Source organism: Oryctolagus cuniculus, chromosome 7 (assembly GCF_964237555.1).
Source record: "Oryctolagus cuniculus chromosome 7, mOryCun1.1, whole genome shotgun sequence".
Classification (NCBI taxonomy): domain Eukaryota; kingdom Metazoa; phylum Chordata; class Mammalia; order Lagomorpha; family Leporidae; genus Oryctolagus; species Oryctolagus cuniculus.
In genome coordinates, this window is record NC_091438.1 from 94,995,851 (window position 1) to 95,018,407 (window position 22,557).

General features: G+C 41.4%; 1 protein-coding gene across 3 annotated transcripts in view; it reads right to left on the reverse strand.

Moving 5' to 3' along the window:
• The window catches only part of ST6GALNAC5 (ST6 N-acetylgalactosaminide alpha-2,6-sialyltransferase 5), a 215,630-nt gene extending 209,955 nt beyond the window's left edge, over positions 1-5,675 (reverse strand). Inside the window, exons 1-2 of one of the 3 annotated variants that reach the window (XM_070078237.1) lie at positions 5,355-5,662; positions 4,314-4,541 (exon numbers count right to left, since the gene is read on the reverse strand). In XM_070078237.1, coding sequence (XP_069934338.1) covers positions 4,314-4,541; positions 5,355-5,369 — 243 coding nt within the window. In that variant the 5' untranslated portion in view covers positions 5,370-5,662. Of the gene's footprint in view, positions 1-4,313; positions 4,542-5,354 lie in introns of all 3 variants that reach the window. The other 2 variants (XM_002715552.5, XM_051856348.2) reach the window with 2 other exon arrangements.
• Positions 5,676-22,557: the final 16,882 nt, after the last annotated feature.

Below are 22,557 nucleotides of genomic sequence, written 5' to 3' on the forward strand. Positions count from 1 at the left end.
AATTCAGAGTGAGCCAATTTAAACTCTTCTATTAGGTACAGGAAGATGGAGGTATCTTGGGATTACCCTTGTGGGAATCCACAGCAATGTTCCTGGATGTCATAGAAATATGAACTCTTCTATTAGAAGCAAATATATTACAGCAACTCCTCTCCTTGGGGGAAATAGTTCATTTCATGATTCCTTTTGGTTGATATTTAGTAGTAGTAGGATTCATCATCATTAGCAAATTATATCTTGTGCTACCCAAGTACTGAAAAATAGATCACTTGAATTTCTTTGAGATCCAAATGATTTCTCATTTATTGGCTGACTCAAATACCATAAATAGGGTCTACTAAATGGTGTAAATGTGTATTTGAGAATTCATATACTTTTCTAAAGAAAAAATATGACTACTTTTAAAATAAGTTCTATGGTATATGTCTTTTTCTGGTTTGAGATGATTATTTAATTCTGGCATCATCGCTTGACATCTACCAAAGATTAACACTAATACTGCTACCATAAGTGGTTCTGATCTGTCTGAATAGCTGAGTACCTAAGGAAAGAAAGGCTCAAGGACAAACATATTATTGGTATGTGGTTAAATCCATCCCTGGGGACCACTTCTAAAGTGAAGAGATACCTGCTCAGCTACAGACCCCACTGACACTGCCCTTCCAGAAACTAATTCAGAAAAGACCAGTGCAGGTTGACAGTAGGCCCTCTGCAATAAGGGCCTGTCCACTGGAAGTGGGAATCAGCGCCCAGTCATAGGGTCTACCAGATGGCCAATGATTTTACCTACACAGGCAAATCTGGACTAGGAACTAAATCTGATTCCATGTCCCCTTCCATTCTGCTGCAAGACATGGAGCGTTCCTCTGATAGTTACATGATTTAATGTGTGTGAGTATGTACATGTGTTAGCTTGGTTAGACGCTATGCTGTAGTTCTGAATGCAGAAGTTTTCCACACCACGAAAATTGGCTACTTCACTTGTATCTGGCTAACCTGGTCAAAAATCAATGGCTTCCGGAAAAGGAGACCAGGGGAGTAATGGCAGAATCCAGGCACACTAGCTGCAGTGACAAATACCCAAGATGTCAATGAGTTGGTGGGACATTTGTGAGAAAATGTCTAGGGTAAGAGATTGGGAAATAAGGGAAAAGACTATTAAACAGAAAATGAAATGTTTTCATATCTCAAGCAACTCTGAGTAACCTTCATTTAGGCACACTGGAATTACAATTGCAGCTCACATTGTGAAAGAGGAAGTAGGGAATCTGACCGGGGAAAGTGATATTTTAAGCTTTAACACATACCGCTCATCACTGACTTGACTTGCAGCATATCTTTCAACAAAAGCGCACAGTGATTTAATCTCAACAATAATTCAGGCAGCAGCCATATGAGACAAGACTATCATTGCAGACAGGCTGTAATTTGTGAAATTCAGGTGCTGGGGATTAGGACCACCTGTTGAATTTAATCTTGGAGTTATAATGTTAATACCATCATGTAGCTGAACATAAACACTACATATTTATCAGTCTTTGGGACCTCCAGCTATGGTGATGTGAACATTTTCCAAAATAGTATCTATAACTCTCTCCAGGCTCAGTAAATCAACAACAAATAAAAAGTCTGCTGGAATTCTGATTCAATATGCAGCAGCATATGGCTTGGTGGACATCACATTCAACATATCCTATAATTTTTCTGAGACCTCATGTGAAAGTGAAAAAATATGCAATCTGAGTATCATTGGCACTAGAATGAGAATAGAAAAGCTTTCATGTCTTACCATGCCTGGCATCAACAGGAGGAAAATGTCTCCAGCAGCATAACAAATGATTTCAACCTCTGCTTAAGAAGACTATAAGAAAATCTCAAACAAAACCTAATGGACAGCAACTTTCAGAGAGGACCCAAACAACATTTTACAGATGTACCTTCGGAAGTGGAACTCTTCCCCAGGTCCAAGCAGCTAAATCGTAGTAGGAAAGGGGTTGAGTGAATGTACTCTGAGCACAGAAGTTTACATACAGTTCAGTGGGACATTTGTGATAATCGCTATGGAGAAGCCATGGTTTAATATTTGCTTTTGTTCCTTTGCTTACAGTGGTAGAGTAGTTTTGTTGACTCCTTTGGGTGTAGAATTTTGAGATACTGGCTTTCTATGAAGAATTTCATTGGGATTGATAATGGTCCAGAAGGACCCTTCTGCCAAGAATTCCAAGGGCTTTCACGCAATATTTGTCACTCACATAGCGTTTCAGTCTATAAAGCCCTTTTACTAGATTGTTTTGAATTTCATGTATAATTTCACATTAAAAGTATTATGAATCTCTTCCCCCAAGCAGCTCAGCAAGTGTACATGTTGATACCCCTATTAAGCAAAGTTTTTTTTTTTTTAATTTTTTGACAGGCAGAGTGGACAGTGAGAGAGAGAGACAGAGAGAAAGGTCTTCCTTTTGCCATTGGTTCACCCTCCAATGGCCGCCGCGGCTGGCGCGCTGCAGCCGGCACACCGCGCTGATCCGAAGGCAGCAGCCAGGTGCTTCTCCTGGTCTCCCATGGGGTGCAGGGCCCAAGTACTTGGGCCATCCTCCACTGCCTTCCCAGGCCACAGCAGAGAGCTGGCCTGGAAGAGGGGCAACCGGGACAGAATCTGGCGCCCTGTTCGGGACTAGAACCCGGTGTGCCAGCGCCACAAGGCGGAGGATTAGCATAGTGAGCCGCGGTGCCCGCTTATTAAGCAAAGTTTTACAAGTAAAATGGCTTCTTAAGTTAGTCATTTCCACAATAGCCATGGAGAGCTCCCAAGTTCAACATCTTCATCATACATTAGTTACACATAAACAGCACATCCATCCATGTCCCGAAGCTGATGTCTACACTTTCCTAGAACTTCAGCCCTTATGGGTTGCTTGCGCAGGCAGACACAAAGTACACAGTCAGTCAACAACTAGGACAGAAAACTGAAACTGGCATTGTGAAACAGCTGGTCCTCTGCTTTGGGGTTACAGCAGTCTATCACCCCCTCCCATTTCCACCCCCCCATCCCAATTCCTTCCTAATGAACTTACTCCCTCTCATCTGCTCCCCTGTGTTCTTTCAGAACAAGTTCCACCTTTTCCAAGAAACTTTCCTTGCTCCTTCCAGAAGACTAATCTTTCTTATCGCTGCACCCCTATAGTACTAAAAGCGTATACCCAGCATTTACTATGCATTTATATATCAGTGTACCCATCCATGTACATCCCACGTTAGTTGCTTGTTTCTCAGGCATTGAAAGGTCCCTAAAGGCTAGCTCCTGCCTTAATTCTTTTGTACCCTCCAAATCCTTAGCATTATGCATTGCTCCAGTGAGTGACAACGTTTGATTGTCACTTTAAAAAAAGTTTGCTTTTTTTTGATGCCCACTAACAGTGATCTTTATGCACAAAGGAAGCAGCTGCTAAATATTACTTTGGTTCACAGTGATAGAATTTAGTAAAATAGCAAGTGGAATAACTGGGGGATTCCAGGACATCCTCTAGCTGTAGAGCAGATACAGAGTGGAATGGTGTTTTAATAAAAACATATTAGCAGCTTCAGATAATGAGGAATACATTTAAACTGAATTAAAATATCTTCAGGATCAGAAAACTTGATTAGGATTCTCCCAGAGGTTTCACACACTGAAACCAGAGATTTATTATTCCAGCGAAAGAAGGCTCAATTTTAAAAAATTCATCTTATTAATTATTAGCCAAGCCATGAAGCCGCTTCCCGAAAGGCAGAGGAAAACAGGCTTTCAAGCCAGTGCAAGCTGTGTTTGTGCCTCAAGCCTTCTGCGGCCGCCTGGGCACCGCTCCCTGGGCCTGAGAAGGCGAGATCAGAGGAGCACCTGCGGTCCTCAGCGGCGGCCGGCCGCCGGCGCCTCTCGCGGTGGGAGTCCCGCTCGGGGTGGAGCCCCTGCCATCCCGGCTTCCTCAGACCAGGGCATGACTTGGTTGCCAGACCCGGAGCTTTCGCAACCGGACATACTCTGGCAGCTGCAATGCTGAGGATCAAGGGGTTCTAGATTCAGGGTTGGTTCCCTTAGAGGAATTGGGTTTGGGATGCACGCATCTCACGCCTATTCCTTGGAAAACTTTACACCTTTCTCCAAATAGGAATCCAAAGCAGGTCGGAACTAGCCCACCCACCCCGAGGGTCCACTCCCACTCCAGCCTCCGCGGGGCACCTACTCACTGCGCCTCCCAGCCCCGGGAAAGGGTAGAGGCTCAGGCGCGCGGGATCCCCAGGCTGAGTGGCGCGCGGGCTGGTGGGCGAGCCGTCACCTTGTGGTCCGCCACGCCGAGGTATCCATCCAGTGTTCGCGGTCCCGCGGGGGCCCCGGCGCCCGGCTGGGGGCTGCTCTCGGCCGCCGGTTGCGCGCTGCCGGTCTCAGGCGGCTGCTGCTGCTGCTGCTGCGGGGGCCGCTCCTTCAGGCCGCCAAGGCTGCTGTACACGAGCAACAAGCTGGTGCACATGGTGGTGAGCGCTAAACACACTGCCAGACCATGGCGCTGCGGGCGGGCGGGAGAGAGCAGAAGAGAGCTGCTGAGCGTTCGCCCGGAGGAGAGCGCCCGCCGGGGGGACCCCGGCGCGCCGCTCAGACTACCCGGAGGTCCGGGTCCTGGGTGCCCGGGGCCCCCTCTTCCGCGCTCAGCCGCGGGGCAGAGGAGGTGCTGTCCCCGCGCTCGGAACGGGATGCTCCCGGCGCGTCTCTGCTCCTGGCCGCCGCCGCGCCCAGATCTCTCGGTAGAGGGCAGGTGGTGCGCGGCGCCGGGCTGCGGGAGGGAGGGCGCGCCGGAGGCCAGGGCAGGGGTGGGCTCGCACTTTGGGAAAGGAGGCCCTGTACCCCAGCCTAGCTGCTGGCATCTTTAGCCTTGGCATCCCCTCTTTGCTGGACCCCCAATAGCTCTACCACGGCGAGCCTTTTCAAGTTTTCCACCTGGCAAGGAAACCAAGAAAGTCTGCAAAGGTACCCCTTACCCTCCCCTCTTAGTTTTTGCCAGGCTGTTGCTTTGGGGCATCTCTCGTACCCGCGGCGTCCTGCAGCTCCTCCACCACTCCTGCTGCTTTGAGGCCGCCCTTCGGACCTCTCGCGGGAGAGCCAGGAGCCCAGGCAACCCGAGTTCCCATCCCGGCTCTGGGATTCCCAGCCAGGCGCGGCCGCGGATCGGGAGGCGACGCGGAGCAGGTGGAAAGTTGTCCCTTTGTACCGGTCGACCTGGCGGCGCAGGGTTGGGCTCCCCCAAGGCTCCCCGGAGCTTCCCAGGGACGTTGAGCCCGTGGATCCCCGCCTCTGGTCAGTGGAGTTGCCACAACTGACTCACCATCAGGGTCTTCATTTTGGGCACCTATTTTGTGCGGAATCCTCAGGCACGCGCGTCCGGGGCCACTTTTTCTTGGAGGGTTTCCATGGTGGGTGATGGGGCGGAGGTGGCTCCGATTCTCGCCCGCGGCCGGCCGCTGCTGAGCGGGCGCGGGAGCGGCGGGACCCGGGAAGCGCCGCTGTTGCAGAGATTAGAGACAGAATTAAAACTGAACCGGACCCTCGTAGTCTCTCCGTGATCTACACAACTGCCGCCTGACGCCGCCTGCTGGGTCCTAAAGACCTCTGCATCCCCCCTCCCTGCCCCCCAAATAATAATCCGTTCAGCAGACTGAATTTCTGGGGCGAGAGAGTTAACTGTGCCAGTGTAGCCACTTCTTGGTCCGAGGGCTTATTTATCTTTTATGAAGTCATCAAGTGAAAAAAGGACGGAGGACCTGGCTGCATTCTGAACATGATAGCCATTTGAAAATTTTCAAACTAAATTTCCTGTTTCGTGGTTTGCATAAAAACAAGTCAACCTCCCAAATGCCAAAAGCTCTATTTATGTTTTTTTGTTTTTTTGCATTTATGTTCATAGCTTGGAGAAATCTATCACGAAATCATTTCTTCTAAAAAATTATTGATTAGCTCAGTTTTCCTATGTAAGCATTATAATTTTCTCTTTTCCCTTAATTTTATTTTCTTAAAGCCAGTTATTCTTATGCAATTGTTAGAGCACCATTTTCATCTAAATTATTTCATGTATTATTTGCTTCAAATATTGTACTTTATATTTTTACTCAAACTTCAAGGTTTCTAGCAGTGTTCATCCCAAGGATTTTAAAGTTTTAAAAACCTTCAACATATCATATCTACATGAAAAACTGGACCTATCGATTCTTCCTAATTTCAATGAGGACTTTCTGGATACTGGAGATAAAGCTGCCTTTGGTTTATTTCATAAGAATCCTAAGGCCTTTGGTGCTGGCTTTATGTTGATTCACTGCATTGATGGTACATGATTTCACATTTAGAACTTCAATTAAAATAAAAGATGTAACTTGTTTTATGTTGGGCAATTCACATCAATAGCCTGTTTTAAAGATACTTTCTTCCCTGCATTGAATTACAAATGGCATTTGTTGAATGTCTAATTTAGCTAAAACCATATTTCTTGTGACATTGCCCAGTAAAAACAGTTGTCTTAATATATTACTTAACACTTCACCTGTAGCAATGTAATGTTAAAGATTACATTAAGATGAAAATAATCAACAGGCCAACTGAACCATGGGCACAATAAGAGCGTTCTCAAGGCCAAAAAAGGCATTACAATCCTTTTTTAATCTTCACTAATCTACTGCTAGACTGATGATACAACAGTAACTATTTTTAAGCTTTGAGGCATTTATCCATACTTAGTATTAAGAAAGTTAAAATGAATGGTGCGATAATGAATATCTAGGCAACATATTTTGGGAAAGGGCAAGAAATACCCAGTATTCGGCCTTTCAGGGAAAAACGAAAAATTCAAAACACTGTCCAACATTGCCAGTCTTGAAGCTATTTATTCAATTTGTGCTTTAGGCATGAATAGTACCCCTTGTTAGGGCAGGCAGAGCAGCAGCCAGAGGAGAATCTTATCTGGTCCTGGCAATTCTTTATTGTATGGTTGCACTTGACACTCAAATTAATGAAACAAAGAGCCAACTTGATGAATCATTGCAAGCAGATTATCTGTGTTTCTCCAGGGCTCCTTTTGAGATGCCACTAGACACAGCTCTTGCATTTTTCAGGATTGTTCTCCCCTCATCTAGCAAGTTGTCCAGTGACCGATAAAACACTTCTAATATATTTTGCCATGCCAAGCAAAGGCATCGTATTGATGATTTAAGCTCATGGCAGCACATTGGACATCTGTTACATGGTATGTCTGACCAAATTCATTAAGCTTCAAGCTTATGCTTTCTCCCCCCTCCCGGGATAGAAGTTAGCTAGTTGCTAAATCTACTTATGAAATGGCCAAATTTAAAAATTTAATTCTGAGCTTTAGTTGAATGATTTCAAGGTCTTTGGTTTTCAAATATTTGATTAAATTGATGTGACACTTAGGCATTCTGAATGGAGAACCAAATGGAGGGAGGGCAGATAAAATAGAAAAAAGTAAGGAAGCTACTTCAATTCAATCATCATTTATCAATCACCTGCTATCTGGTGGCTCTGTGTTAAAACAGTACAGAGATGAACAAGACGTGTATTTTCCTCTAGGGGATCACAATGTTGTATGTGTGTTGACATACATTCGTGAACAGGGAATGAAAGACAATGCTATAGATTCAACGTATGGTTATCAAGCAACTATAACATTAAGTCCCTTCTATGTTGAGCAGCTAATGTGGGTCAAGCATTGGAGAATGGTTGGATCTACAAAAAATATAATGTCCTAAAGGAACTCACAGTCTATTCCCAGGTAGGTAAAAATAAAGTTTTATAAAGAATAGGAATAGCAGACGGAGGAAGGAGGATGGTGGGGTGGGAAGGATCAATATGTTCCTAAATTTGTTTATATGAAATGTATGAAGTTTGTATACATTAAATAATCTTTTAAAAAGGCTTTTATTTTCCAAAGTACTAGGAAGAATCAACATGCTTGACTTGCTCTTCAGCTCCCCTGAATGCCTGCTTACTTAAGATCTGAGGGGTTTGATGTTTTGAGGGCATTCATCTATGTTTATATAGCTTGATGCACACCTCTAACTTAATAATTTGAATAACCAGAAAGAGCAGAAAATAGGCAGCATTCACTAACACTTGATTGACTTAGAGACAAGTAGACAGGTAGACAAGTCAATGAAGCTTTTTCAGTTCATCTAACTTGCATAATTCAACACAATTTGCTCCTCAAAATTCCAGTAGCTGAGATGGATTTCTCACCATTTAAAATTTTGCCACACTTAAGCCTTTGGTGCCTTCACATCCAATCAAATCGATTTCTACTTAAAAAAAGGAAAGAAAAGGAATGGAAAATAAATTGAATGTTCCACAAGGTAAGTTATGTGATAAAATGAAGGTGAGAATTTATGAAACCAGGCATGCCATGAGATGATGAGGGAACAGGTGGGATCCAAAGCTCAGAGGGAGTGCTAGCCTATGCGCTCAGCCACAGAGGCTCCCCAGAGCTACCAAAGGAGGAGGGAAGACTCCTGGAAATCTGTCAGCCTTGCCCACAGTTCCCAAGTGACTTCTTGAATCAGAAACAAATGTCTCAACCATTTCAAAGACGGATGAGAAGCAGACAACATGGTATTAGCAGTGTTTGAAATAAGACTGCTTTCTATCTTATGATCTCAAAGGAAGAGAAGAAAGTTGTGCTAAAGGCAACAACAGCAAAACAAACAAACAAACAAACAGCTTAATAATGGCAGAAAGTCTTGAAACAAATTTGATGCGTGGCCATTTGTGTTCTGCCGTGTACATAACAGTCTTTGTTTTAGAGGCCAGGCCAGGAGGGTTGGTTGGTTGAGAACGAGTGCCTGGAACCAGGCTGCCGGGAACGTGGTTCTGACTTTACCACTTACGAAAGTTCCATGACCTGGGGTGTGTTACTGCTATGCCTTAGTTTCCTCAACTGCCAGACAACAGCCACCTCAAAGCACTGCTGCAAAGGTTAAATGAGATACTACAAGGGAAGCATCTGGGGTGACAGCTATATCTTGTTAATAGTACTTTATGATTGTGATTAATTGACTGCATTTAAAGCCAAAACACCAGACTTGAGCTTTATTTCTAATAGCTATATAACCTACAGCAACGAACCTAAAACTATATTAAGTTGTTAACTTATCTATAAAAAATAAATGAAATAAATTTCCCAAAGGCTTACTAAGATACTGTATATGGTACTTTTTTGTAATTGTGAAGCTTTGCATATGCCAAGGTGATGATAACTCATTCCTTATTTCAACAAATATCAGGTGAGCATCTGTGTGCCAGGTTTTATCCTAGGTGGGTCCTACAGATGTGAAGAAGCCCCACCAGAGTGCTTCCCCATGAGGCTTAGCATTCAAGAAAGGGCTATAAACCAATAGAGGATGTCAGACCCTAGGAAGAAAAGTAGACTAAGAATTTAGAGCTGGAGGTGTCTGTTCTGTTTTGGTCAGGGTGGTGACAGTTGAGCAGAGATGTGGATGAAGTGAGGGAGTGAGCCATGAGACAATCAGTAAGAAGGACATTCCATGCAAAGGGAACAGCTTGTTCAAAGGCCACAAGGTAAGAGAGCTTGCTGGGTATGTTAAAGAGACACAAGAAGCTGAAGTGGGGGAACCCAGAGGGAAGATTGGAGTGATAGGGGCAATGAGATAGTTTAGGACCAGATAATCTTGGACCTTCTAGGCCATGAAACAATGTGGAGAAAATCTATTGGAGGGTTTAATGCAGGCAAGCATCATGCTTCATGATGTTTCAGGAAGATCACCTGGCTGCTGTGATGAGAATCACTTTGGGGAGAGGGAAGAGTAGAACCAGTGAGATCAATTCTGCTATTGCAGTAGTTTAGGGAGGAGGAGGTAATTTCACTTTTAGAAATGCTGAATTCACAATTGTGCTGAATGATGGATATAAGATAGAAGAAGAGAGGAGACAAGGAAATCTGCAAGATTTTTGGGCTGGGCTATTTGGAGAATGGAGCTGTATTTCTGATATGGAGAATGCAATGGAAGAGGCAGGTATTAGAGGCCATGAATGAAGAACTTGGATTAGATGTCCTCAGTGTGAGATGTCTTAGGCAATTGCAGTTCAGGCTCAAAGGCACATACGACTGAGAGCCAGGACCCAGAAGAGAAAAAGTTACAGGCCTGAGCCCTGGCAGGTCTAAAAATTCAGATGACAAGACAGGAGGAGTCTTTGTAGTAATCGTAATACTGAAGTATAGTAAATGACTATCTGAACTTGATTTGATTTAGGTGGCTGACTGTTTTCATTTTGAATGGGTTTTCCATGCCAAGGCAGTTAGTCATTTATGTTCTCAAAGCACTTTCAAATTCTATTATTGTGCCAAGCATATTTGGTCATGTTTATTTATGTATTTATTGTTGATCCTCCCTTCTCAACTATAAATTTTCTAGAACTAGGACTATGTCCTACTGCTGTTTATATCCACCAAGCCTGGCATAAAACTGAGGATAATAATATTAATCACTAACAATTTATCTAGCCCTTACTATGAGCTAGTGTTATTCTAAGAATTTCACATCTGTTAGTATGTAAAACTGATTTAGTCTCCACAACTACAGTAAGATGAGCACTATGAATATCCTCAGTGCATAAATGAGGAATCGAATGTCTGTCCATCATGTATCCAAAGATACCCAGAAAGAAAGTGCTAGCATTGGGATGAATAAATACTTATTAAGATAAATATGTACTTGTTAAAGAATGAATAAATAGCAACATTGTAGGTTTTCATTATCAAGTTCTTTAACTGAACTCTAAATTGGTCTGTTTTACAACAGTTTTGTTAGAATCTGATCTTTAGAGAATATAACCAAAGGCAGCTCTTCATTGTGTGATATATTTTTTTGCTATCGTGTTTTAGGGTGTATACATATGTAAAATGTACAAAATGTAAGTGCACAATTTGATGGGGTTTGACAGAATTATCCAGTAGTTTACCACTACCATTGCCAAGGTATAGATCATTTCCATCACCATGACGGCTTCCTGCAGTCATACCACCCTGACCTGATTAGTAAACAAGGAAGCACTATTTTGTTATTTATTTATTCTATTTATTATTTTATTCTTGATTTATTTGAAAGGCAGTGGTGCGGGAGGAGAGAGAGAGAGCAGGGAGATATGGAGAAAGATTATTCATCTGCTGGTTTATTCCCCAAATGCCTACAGGGTATTTTGGGCCAGGTCAAAGCCAGGAGCCTGGAACCCAGCCTGGGTCTCCCATGTGGGTGGTAGGGCTCCAAGCACTTGAGAAATTGCCTGGTGCCTCTCAGGGTGCACAATAGCAGGAAGCTGGAATCTGAAACAGATCTGATACTTGAACACAGGCACTCTGATAGGCTATGGGATTCAATTATCCTAACCAGCTTCTTAACTGCTGCCAAATGCCTACCCCCATTCTGGTTTTTCAACCAAGGAGAATATTGTTCTGAGTAGCCTTGTCTGTTCTAGAACTGAGTTTAGATGATGTCATACAGTAAATACCTTTTAGTCTTTCACTTATCATGATTTTTGAGGCTTATTCATGCTGTTGCATGTATTAATACTTTGTTCCTTTTTTATAGTCCACTATTCTATTGTGTGAATAGAGTACTCATTTTTAATCCATTATCCTGTTAATGAATATTTGGGCCATTGAAATTTGGAACTGTTATGAGTAAAGTTACTGAGAACACAATTATTAAGTTTTTTTTAGATCTAAGAGAATGCTTTCATTTTTCTTGTGTGAATACCTAGAAATGGAATATTTGGGACATCCAACAGGTATACAGTTAACTTAGAATAAACTGTCAAACTGTTTTCCAAAGTGGTCGTACCATTTTATATTCTATCCAGAAGTGAATGAGAATTCCATTTGTTCCACATCCTTGTCAGCACTTGGTGTGATTTTTTAAAAAAATTGTGCTTTGATTTTAAAAAGATTTTTACAGTTTTGAAGAAAAATCACAAGTGATTACCTAGTGCTTTTCATAACTATGTGCACTTCATTCCTTTTTTACCTCATCTCCTTATCCTCTCCAAAAGAATCATTTGAACTGACCACAAACACTTGTCTTTATATTCATTCATTGAGTCTTTCAAGAAGCCCCTCTGTCTCCTACTCCTTCACATTTCAGGCTGTGCCCCTCCACCAATATTCCTCACTTCCTAAACCTCCAGAAAGCCAGTGAAGTCCCTCTTTTATGCTTCCATAATTCAGTTCAAAGCACAAACTCGCAATTATACAGACCAGGTTTGCCAGCCTCTGATGCTTAATTCTAGTATGACCAAGATAAGTCACTGATGGCTCTTCTCAGTTTCCTCATTGGTAACAGGTAGATAGTCAAATTTTTCTAGCACAGTGCTTTGTGGACAAAGTATATTAATGCATGTAATGTGCCTGACATCCAAAGGGATCACATAAACAAGACTAGTGTCTGCTAATACTAACTGATAGAATAAAAAAAAAAGATCCAACATGGGAAGTGAGATACACAGCAGACTCATAGAATGGCAGATGTCCTAAACAACACTCTGGTCTCAGAATCAGCCCTTAAGGCTTTCAGATATGGCTGAAAAGCCCATGAGAGTATTTCAGGCATGGAAAGCCAAGATACTCTGGCAAAAAAAAAATGACCTAAATGAAAGATCTCTGCGAGTGAGATCCCAGTGGAAGGAACAGGTCATCAAAGAAGGAGGTACCTTTCTCTGAAGGGAGGAGAGAACTCCCACTTTGACTATGACCTTGTCTAAATATGATCAGAGTCAGCGAACTCAAAAGTCTTCCATAGCCTTGGCAACTCATGACAAGAGCCTAGGGAGATTACTGACGCCATAAACAAGAGTGTCAATTTGTTAAGTCAACAACAAGAGTCACTGTGCACTTACTCCTCATGTAGGATCTCTGTCCTTAATGTGCTGTACATGGTGATTTAATGCTACAACTAGTACTCAAACAGTTTTTTTTTTCACTTTGTGTATCTGTGTGGGTGCAAACTGTTGAAATCTACTTAATATATGCTAAATTGATCTTCTGTATATAAAGATAATTGAAAATGAATCTTGATGTGAATGGAACGGGAGAGGGAGCAGGAGAGGGGAGGGTTGCGGCTGGGAGGGAAGTTATGAGGGGGGAAAAAGCCAATGTAATCCATAAGCTGTACTTTGGAAATTTATATTTACTAAATAAAAGTTAAAAAAATGATGAGGAAACATTAAAAAAATAAAGTGCATGACATCTTTCTGAGTATACAGATGGATCAATCTATAGGTATATTTTTTTTAGGGGACAGCCTGTCTGGTAGAAAGGGAGGCACATTCATCCCTACTGAGCTTATAGCAAAAGTAACAGTTAATATGTGTTGTGTGAATGCTGTCAGTCACAATGCTTGTTATGGGCAGCAGCTTATTTAATCTTCGCAGGATCTGTCTGAATGGTAATGGTAATTTCTCTATTTTGCCACCAAAAAAAAAAAAAACCGAGATGTAAAGATATGAGACCATTTGTCCAAGGCTACAGGGCTAGAAAGTGGCAGGTGCTGTGGTTGACCAGGTCTGTATAACTGGAGAGTCCTCTTTCCCAGCCTCTACATCCCACACTCCACTATTTTCAAAACACTATGACTCTAGGCGGAGCCCTCCACTAGATGGCTGGGGCCACTAAGGGGAGTTACTGTGGCAGACAAGCCCATGAGCAGATAATTATAACCCAATGTGCTAAGAGCAGCTTGAGTTACAAACAAAGAAGACAAAGTGGCATGGAAGAGGGATGGCTTGGATATGATTTTTAGTGAAGCAGAATTGTTCAGATGGTTTTAAAGGATCACTAGGAACAGGCCAGCAAAAGATCAGTGTTTCCTGACAGAGAGGATGGTATAAACAGCAACATGGAAGCATGGGACCTCATAATAGGTGTTGGGAGTAGACAAGCAGTTTGTGAGAGAGGCTGGGGAGTTGTCAGAACCAGATGGTTCCATGCAGTTGTGCAGGTTGTGTAGTGCACACGAATGCACATTTAAGTGGGCATCACTCCTCACAGACATTGAAGATTTGTATATTTATTTTATCAATTTCCTTGAAAATGACTATTAAGCATCTTCATTTCTAGAATATTACAAGAGTTTCTCATCAGGTAGAAGCAAATTTGTTTGGGCTGCAGGTAGTCTGGTGAGAATTTTTGTTTTCTGGTTGGAAGTAGACAGCAAGAAAGATGGGTTTGTGAGGGGAACTAGAGCCAGAGAACAGCCAGAAGACTTAGAAAATTGCAGATGAGAGACACAGGTTTCTACCACAGTGGTGTTGGTCCAGATGTATTGAAAGAATTTTTAAGCATAAGTTATGTTATACTGACTGACATGGATCAAACTCAACTTTTCAGGAGAGAACTTATAAATACAAAGCAGTACTTTCCCCATGCAAACTGTATATGATTCTGACCACTTTTCAAAATGATATGGAGTAATAATAATAAATGATTTACTTGTTGTCATAATCTGAGTTCTCTCAGAAGCAGACCCTGGGATAAGGATTCACATGCAAGTGTTTATTTGGCAGGTGATGAAAATCTCATCGGAGGAGTAGGAAAGTTACATAGGAAGGGAAGGCAGCCAATGAGTGGTGCATTTCCAAGCAAGTCACTCCTGCAGGCAACTTGAGCTCAATCCTGCTGGGAAAACTCTGGCAGCCAGTGTAGAACCTAGGCCTCAGTTATTGCAGCTGAGGGTGACAGAAGGACAATGCATATTTGGTTGAGGGCTGCTCTGGGTGTGGGGTAGGGAACATTGATTCCTTGGCACACATAGCCTGCAGCACAGGTGGCACAGGAAGCAAGCTCTTGAGACTAGAAAAATCCCTCAGACAGACATGCAGATGCTAAAGGGTTCAGTCCCCAGTTTGCACTGAAGTGGCAAAAGCATGTGGATATGGGCAAGGTGCCAATAGCATCTGCTGCACATGGAGATTACTCTTTAGAATTTTTGAAGGCTTACAGTTTATTATGTCGTTTGGATCTCCAATAACCTTGTGGTGAAGAGGAATGTGCAGTTTTCAAACTGTATTAATCTGCTCTTTGACACTTTATAAAATAGGCAAGCAGAGTTTTGTTTTGTTTTGTTTTCTTAAGAAAGCGTCTATTTCAGCTTGTAATTTGGAGGCTACGGTTTGGGATCAGGTGGTCCCATAGGCTGGCATCTGTGGAGGCTATTCATGCTAGGTGTGGAGGAATGACCATTGAACTAGGCAGAGCTTGAATTCAACCCATCTCTCCAACACCACAATTAGATCAAGTTTTCATCCTTAATCCATCAACCATTAACATTAAGACATCTGAGTTAAAACACCTGCATGAGTTTTGGGAGACAAATCCTAAATTTTTAACACAAATTAAATCAGGGCATTCCTTATGAATGGCCAGTTCCTTCCACCTTTGTAGCTACTATTCCCACTCAGATCCATCTCTTGTCAAGAAACATCTTGTGATGGATTTGTCTCCTGATCTATGTTATGAGTGGATGAATTTAGAAACTTTGAATTAGTCACCTTTGCTAGCAAACAGAAGGTGCTCATCATATGTGATTGTGAATGTGTAAATTATTATTATCATCATTACTTTAATTGTGAAAACCAAGAGAGCTAAAAAAAACTTCCCCAAAGTCACAAACTAGTTAGTAGCAACACAACTTGGACTTAGCTCATTCACATTTGAGAAATCTTTGTTCTTCAACATGGTTCCAGAGGGTGGATGTGGCAAACCTTTGTTGAGGATGCATAAACCATCCCCAGATGAATTAAGTGTTGAGTATCTGTGGATACAGGTCCAAAAGTACATACTTCCACCTCCCGTGGAACCTGATTCAGAGTCCCATTAGTAGGCTACATATAACTTGAAGCCCAGTAATACTACACAGTGTCCATTACTCTTTATTCCCTTTAAGATATTACATTCATATTATACAGATAAGGATTAGGGGAAGTGAGAAGGAAGGAAGAAAGATATTTGTTAAACTAGGCACATGTAAACATGATACACCATGAAGGACTATCTGAGTATAAGCCAATAACTGTGAAGAACAACCAGCAAGTTTCAATAAAGGGAGCTTATCACATTAGGAATTGACTTTTTTGTTTTGTATTTATAATGTATCCAAATAAAATGGGGAAGGACAAATAGGGGTGGACACTATATGACCTCCTTAAAAATACAACAACCATGTCCTCTAAATAAAAAAGATAAAGGACTGTCCGTTTATCAGGATCCAATGTAACTCCTGCCACATAACTCCCTGTGTGCCTGGCTAAATCAGGAAGTCAAGGATGATACTGGCCCACACTGAGAAAAGAAGGTGTTTTTGTGCTTTTAACACAACATGCAACAGAAACGGTAGCAGCTGCAAGCAAGGAAACCAGTTAGTTTTCAAATGAATTAAAAGTGCATTCTTGAGTGTCCTTGTGATATCTCTGCCACTGTAAAAGGCATGATTGATTCATATGCATCTTCTGCCTTTCTTCCCCTGCTAATTTATACCATTTTTATGTCTTCTTAATTTTTGTTTGGAAATGTTGCATATGCCATTTTAAAGAGCTGATTTATTTAAGCAGCATTGAAATGTTGAACTTTTAAAAGTCAACATTAAGAAAAAAGTCAATTAGAGCCTTGCTACCTCATCAAAAGATCTAAATTTGAGATTTTTAAATTTCTTTTTAATCTGTGGAAACTACAGTTCCCCACTGTGTACGATTAAGCATTCAGGCTCTCCTGTTGACTGGATCTTTGTTTCAATCCCAGCTCTGCCACTTAGGGACTGTGACCTGGCTCAAGGTACTGAATCTCTGAAAGCCTCAGTTTTCTCACCTGTTCGGGAGACATGACAACACTGCCTTCCTCATATTGGGCCACTGTAAGGATGACACAAAAAATACCTTACTGTGTATACATCATTTTTTTGCATAATCCTCACTACAATTGTTTCAGGTAGGTTCTGTTGTCTCCCTGGGACACAGGGAGGCATGGTATATTGTCCAAGATCACCTCATTTCTATTTGGTGGCATCGGTGTTTCATCCTTGACATGTAATGAATTTAGGCAAACAAATGCTATTAATTATTACTCTTGTTAACATAAGAAGCTCCCCAGAAGCTCATGGTGTAAATTGAAACTGGAGCTGCTCTGCTTGATGTAGAAGGGGGTTGTTCAGATATCTCCTTCCTCCTGAAGTGGCCACTCAGGCAGTTTCTTAAAAAATAATAATGAAGTCCACTGGACTTCCAAATGCTGGTGGAGAAAAACACACTTTAATAAAAATGAAAATAGGCTAATAGATCCCTGTACATTATGCTGTTTCTAGTGTGCCCTGTGTCTTATTGGCTACTTTTCACCACCTCTCCAATTGTTTCCTGGGTAGACAGCAGCATGTCTTATCATGACAGTCCAAGGCAAATCGCCATCCCTGCAGTTTTTTTGTTCCTCTTTTTATGATATCCAAGCATGTGTATGTCAGTGGTACAACCAAATTTTTCTGTGTTGAAACGTGTGCTTAAATAGCAACTTACAATGTTTAAAAAATGTTTACTCATTTTTTTCCTTCCTTCCTTCATTCATTCAACAAATATTTATAGAGTACAAAGTATGAGTCAGATATGGTTCTAGCATGGGCTGAATATACTGAAGCAGAAACCCAACTGCATGCCCTTACCTCCTTCCTTGGTTCCAGCCAGAGCCCCCACTACCTGCTTGTGCCAGCCTGCGTGTATTCTAAATGATCCCTCTCTTTTCGCACCATCTCAACTTGACACTGCCATCTTTCTGCACTAACCCCATGTGTTCTGTAACATTTCAGCAAAGAGAAAGCCTTCTCTTCCAGGGAAGGCATGGATTGTTTTTATTTTTATTTTCAGAACCTGCCTCCCATTGCTTTCACACCGTGGCTAACTTCTCTGATTTCCCTTCCCAAGTCAAGTAGAAGACAGGGTTCTCCTTAAGACAGTGCTTCTACAGCCCCTAACTTGCTAGATTATCATAAAACTTTACCTTATCAACTCTTTTGACATGTGAACCAGACCCTGACACTTAGTAGACCCTCAGTGACATGAGATTTCCCTTCCGCTTAAGGAACATAGTAGCTTAAATGAAATACTATGTGATCATTTACAATTTATTCATTGTGATACATCAAGGACTTAAAAATATGGGGGTCATTTCTTCCTTTTGTAAGTTATCATCAAATAGAATTTATGAACCTCCAGATACATGAGGTTGGGATAATAGAACAAAATTGAGGCAATGAAACTTCACTCTATACTTTTGCTTAGAATGTCTTTCTCACACATTTTCCTTCATAATAATAATATTCTGCAGTTGTAAAACATATTTTCAACCTGGACATCACTACCAGGGTTGGTGTTGTTTCATACTTATGTTAAATAGGTATGTGTCTCAATAAGTAGAGTTTTAAGATTTTATATCTTAAAACTATATATATATATATATATATATATGAATTTGAGCCTGGATTTATATGCTTCCTAAATAGAAATTCCAGTTGAGAAGTGAGGCTTAAGTTGAAGTGACTTGATGTGCAGTGGTTTCTAAGACTAATTAGTTAATTACTTAATTCACTGATGAAGCATTTATTGAGAGGCTACACTGTGAGTGGCAGCAGGCTAGGAACTAATACTATGAAGAAGGAGGAATTTCTTGGGTTCCTGGCAGACACAGTTTCTTTAGGGAAGTGGAATGTTCTGGTGTGTGGAAAGTGCCAAAAAAAAAAAAATTCAAACCAAAGGATCCAAACAAACAAAAAAGGCAAAACTAGTATGTTCATGTATTGTGATGGCAATAAAGCAGGAGCAATCCATTCACAAGTTTTAAGATCTAGGTTTTGTTATTGTTCAGGTTTGCTGAGAGCAACAGATCAGGAGATGTTGCCACTGAAAAGATATCCAGGCATCCTGATAGAGGAGGTACAGCCTGCTTTGGAAGCCCCCAGGGGAAGCATTAGACTGTGAAGAGGTGAAGGCACAGATTAACATTGGCTGCTCTGAAAAACTTCAGCATAACTTCAGCAGACTTTGGGGTAAGAGAACTGACCCTAGTTGTATGGGACTTGGTTCTAGGGCAATTAGAATACTTAAGAGGGCCCTTCAAAAACATGTGTGGGCAAATGGAGTGGATGTTTGGTCTGCTGGTTAAGAGGCCTGCATCCCACAATGAAGTTCTTGGAGTTCAAGTTCCAGCTCTATATGGGATTCCAGCTTCCTGCTAATGTGCACCCTGGGAGGCTGCAGTGATATCTCAAGTAATTGAGTTGTGGGCAGCAGGCTCCAAGTTAGGCATATTGTAAGTTCTTTTCTCCACATGTGAGATAATTCAAAGGTGGAGGTGTACAGATGTACAAGAAAGCAGGATTTATTGTTTTTAAAAAAGTGCAAACTCAAGAAACTAGTGCATGACCAACCAACCAACAATGAAAAAAAAAAAAAGACCCAGAAGAAAAACTCACCACAGTAAAACATCCAACAGTGAAAAATCCATCTATCAAAGAGAAGCTCCCAACTGAGAAAGAACCTTTCAACCAGGTTAGTTGGACTTTCCTTTATACCCTCTAGAAGCAAGGTATAATGGGTAGGGTTCAGTTGAACATTCTAAAGGAGATGTGATTTGGGATTGTGATAGAACAACACCCATGTCCATGCTCTTTTAAGAAACAAAAGAAATGTCATGGCATCAGGTGCATAGTGGGAATGGGAATACACTTCATGGTAACTATTATGGCATTATAATGACCTAAAAGTCATGAGCAATAGGGTGTGGATTATACATCCTGCAGTCATATTGGATATTCCCAGCTAGCACTGCTTCTAAGTTCACAACATTATAGAACTTGTGGCTTTCACTACCAGAAAATGGGTGGGGTGGAGGTGCTTGTTGGTACATCAGAGGTAGGCCTAGATGGTGCACAGAAAGGGATGCTTGGGATATACACAGGAAGGGAAGGTAGTTTGAATGTGCGCAGAAGGGGGCTTTTCATGCAGACTTGTGAGGCTGTCTCATGAGCCAACTGCAGTCCTCCTGCAGGGATTGGGTTGCAGCTCTCAACCCATGGATTTCCTGGAGCAGTCCAACACCAACCCAGAGAATGAGCAAGGAGCTGTCCAGCAGCAGTTCAGCTGAAGCTGCCAGGCCTCAGCTTCTCTCTCTAGCTTCCTATGTGGTACCTAGCTACCACAACAGTTGGGTCTCTGTCTTTCGCATAAATTGCTTGGATGAGTCCTGGCTTTGTTCTGGACCAGCACTTGTCATTGAGGGCACTTGGGAAGTGAATCAGAGCACAGGATTTCTCTGTCTCTCTTCTCAAAAAGAAAGGACTAATTTTATTTTGGTGCAAAAAATTGAAATCTAGACATAGTTTTTTTCAAGTTGTGCATTTTATGTGAACTTATCTACTCTATGTGGATGAGAATTGATAAAGAAGGCAGTTAGGTTTCTGTGCTATGGATTGATTAGTTTGCATAGCTTATTCTTGTGTTAGTTCTTTACTATCTCTAGGAATTAGTTGAATTTTGGAGGGGCAGTCACTCTAAAGGTCAGCAATGATCAAGGCATCACAACACCAACATATACAAAATAAACCAAAACATCATTAATACAACCATGCGAGGTTAGAGAGGCTGGAAGACAGGTGTAAATCAGAAGGAGAGAAACCTTCTTGGCAGACAGTTCATCTTATACCAATGCCCAGGTATATGGAAGAGCTTGCTTGTATTTCAATGTGTTTGGAATCTGCAGTGAGGATGCAAAATGAGTAATAAGACAGGAGTGAGTAAGTGAGTGTGTGTGTGTGTGTGTGTGTGTGTGTTTGATGAAGGCAGGGGTCAGCTCTTGAAGTTTGGCTAAATAATTTGTACTTTAAAGACATCAAAGAAAAGGTAAATGATTTTACATTGGAGGGTGACAGTGATTTTAGTTTGCTTCTGTTTGGTGAAAATCTATGCCAGTAAATCTATGCTACTTAAAAATTAATGAAGTTTCACATTTCATTTTTGTAAGATAAACAACATGTTATGTTTAGTACTTTCAATGGTTATGTAAAGAATGTTTACTCTTTCTCTCTTAGGGATTATAAATCCTTAGTGTTCTTTTTCTAGTGCCCAGATCTCAGGGAGTTAGTACAGCAGAGTACAGAGTCTAAGGCAGTAATTAGATGGTCAGAGTCCTGGTTATTGCATTGGTTGAGTCACCTAATTTCTCTGTGGAACGGCTCAGTGGTTAAGATCATCTACTAGAGGCAGACAGTGGGTGTGAATCCTGTCTCAATCACTTACTGTGTGACCTAAGACAAGTTATTTAAGTTCCAATTCAATTGCCTCATATATAAAATGCAAATGAGAATATCTGCATCAGTATATTGATAATATTTGGATTTTTTCCCATACTAATCATGAGTCTGCCTGCACCAACTCTTGGCATACTAATACCTTTTGCAATGTTATGCTCATTGACACTACAGTAAACCAAATAATGCACAGTGTAGCAGAATAAAGGGCAATGAGATGAAACTTTTTGGAAATCACTGGTACTATTTTATATATATATATATATATATATTATATCTCTTATCCAAAATGCTTGAGGGGTGCACACTTGGCACAGTGCTTAGGATATTGTTTAGGATTACCCCATCCCATACCATAATGCCTAGGTTTGAGTCCTGGCTCTGCTTATGGTTCCAGCTTTCTACTAATGCACACTTTGGGAGGGTGTACTTGGCTCAAGTAATTGGGTCCCTGTCACCCATGTGGGAGACATGGATTGCATTCTATGCTTCTGGCTTTGGCCTGGATGTTGTCAGCATTTGGGGAGTGAATCAGCAGATGGAAAATCTCTGTATCTTCTTACCTTTCAAATAAAATGAAAATAAATAAATAAAATTTAAAAAAAATGCTTGAGATCAGAAGTGCTTTGAATTTCCTTAGATTGTAAAAATTTTTGTATATAGAATGCAATATCTCTATAATGAAGGCCATGTCTAAACATGAATCTTATTTATGTTTCATATACACATTGCACACATGGACACATGGCCTAGAGGTAATTTTATACAAATACTTAGTGTGTCTATGTTTCAATTTATCCATCATATGAGATCAGGTATGGAATTTTCCACCTGTGGCATCATGGCAGTACTCAAAAACTTGGAGTTTTGGAGCATTTTGAGCTTAAAATTTTTAAATTAGGAATACTATACTCAATTTGTATTTTCACACCTAGGAGCAGCTACTTTTATACAGTGGAGGAATGAAATATTGAAGAATATCACACCTGGTTGACACTAAAACCCTGTGAAATTGATGTACTTTTCTAAATATTGGTATAAATGAAAGATCAATTTATGGACTGTTTCCTCCTTCTGCGCTCCAAATGCAGACATCAGAGAAACAACAGGCAGAGGGAGTGGTGACTTGTAGTCTTGTATCTAATGGCCTCCTAGCAACGTTTTGCTGTTGTCCTTGTGATG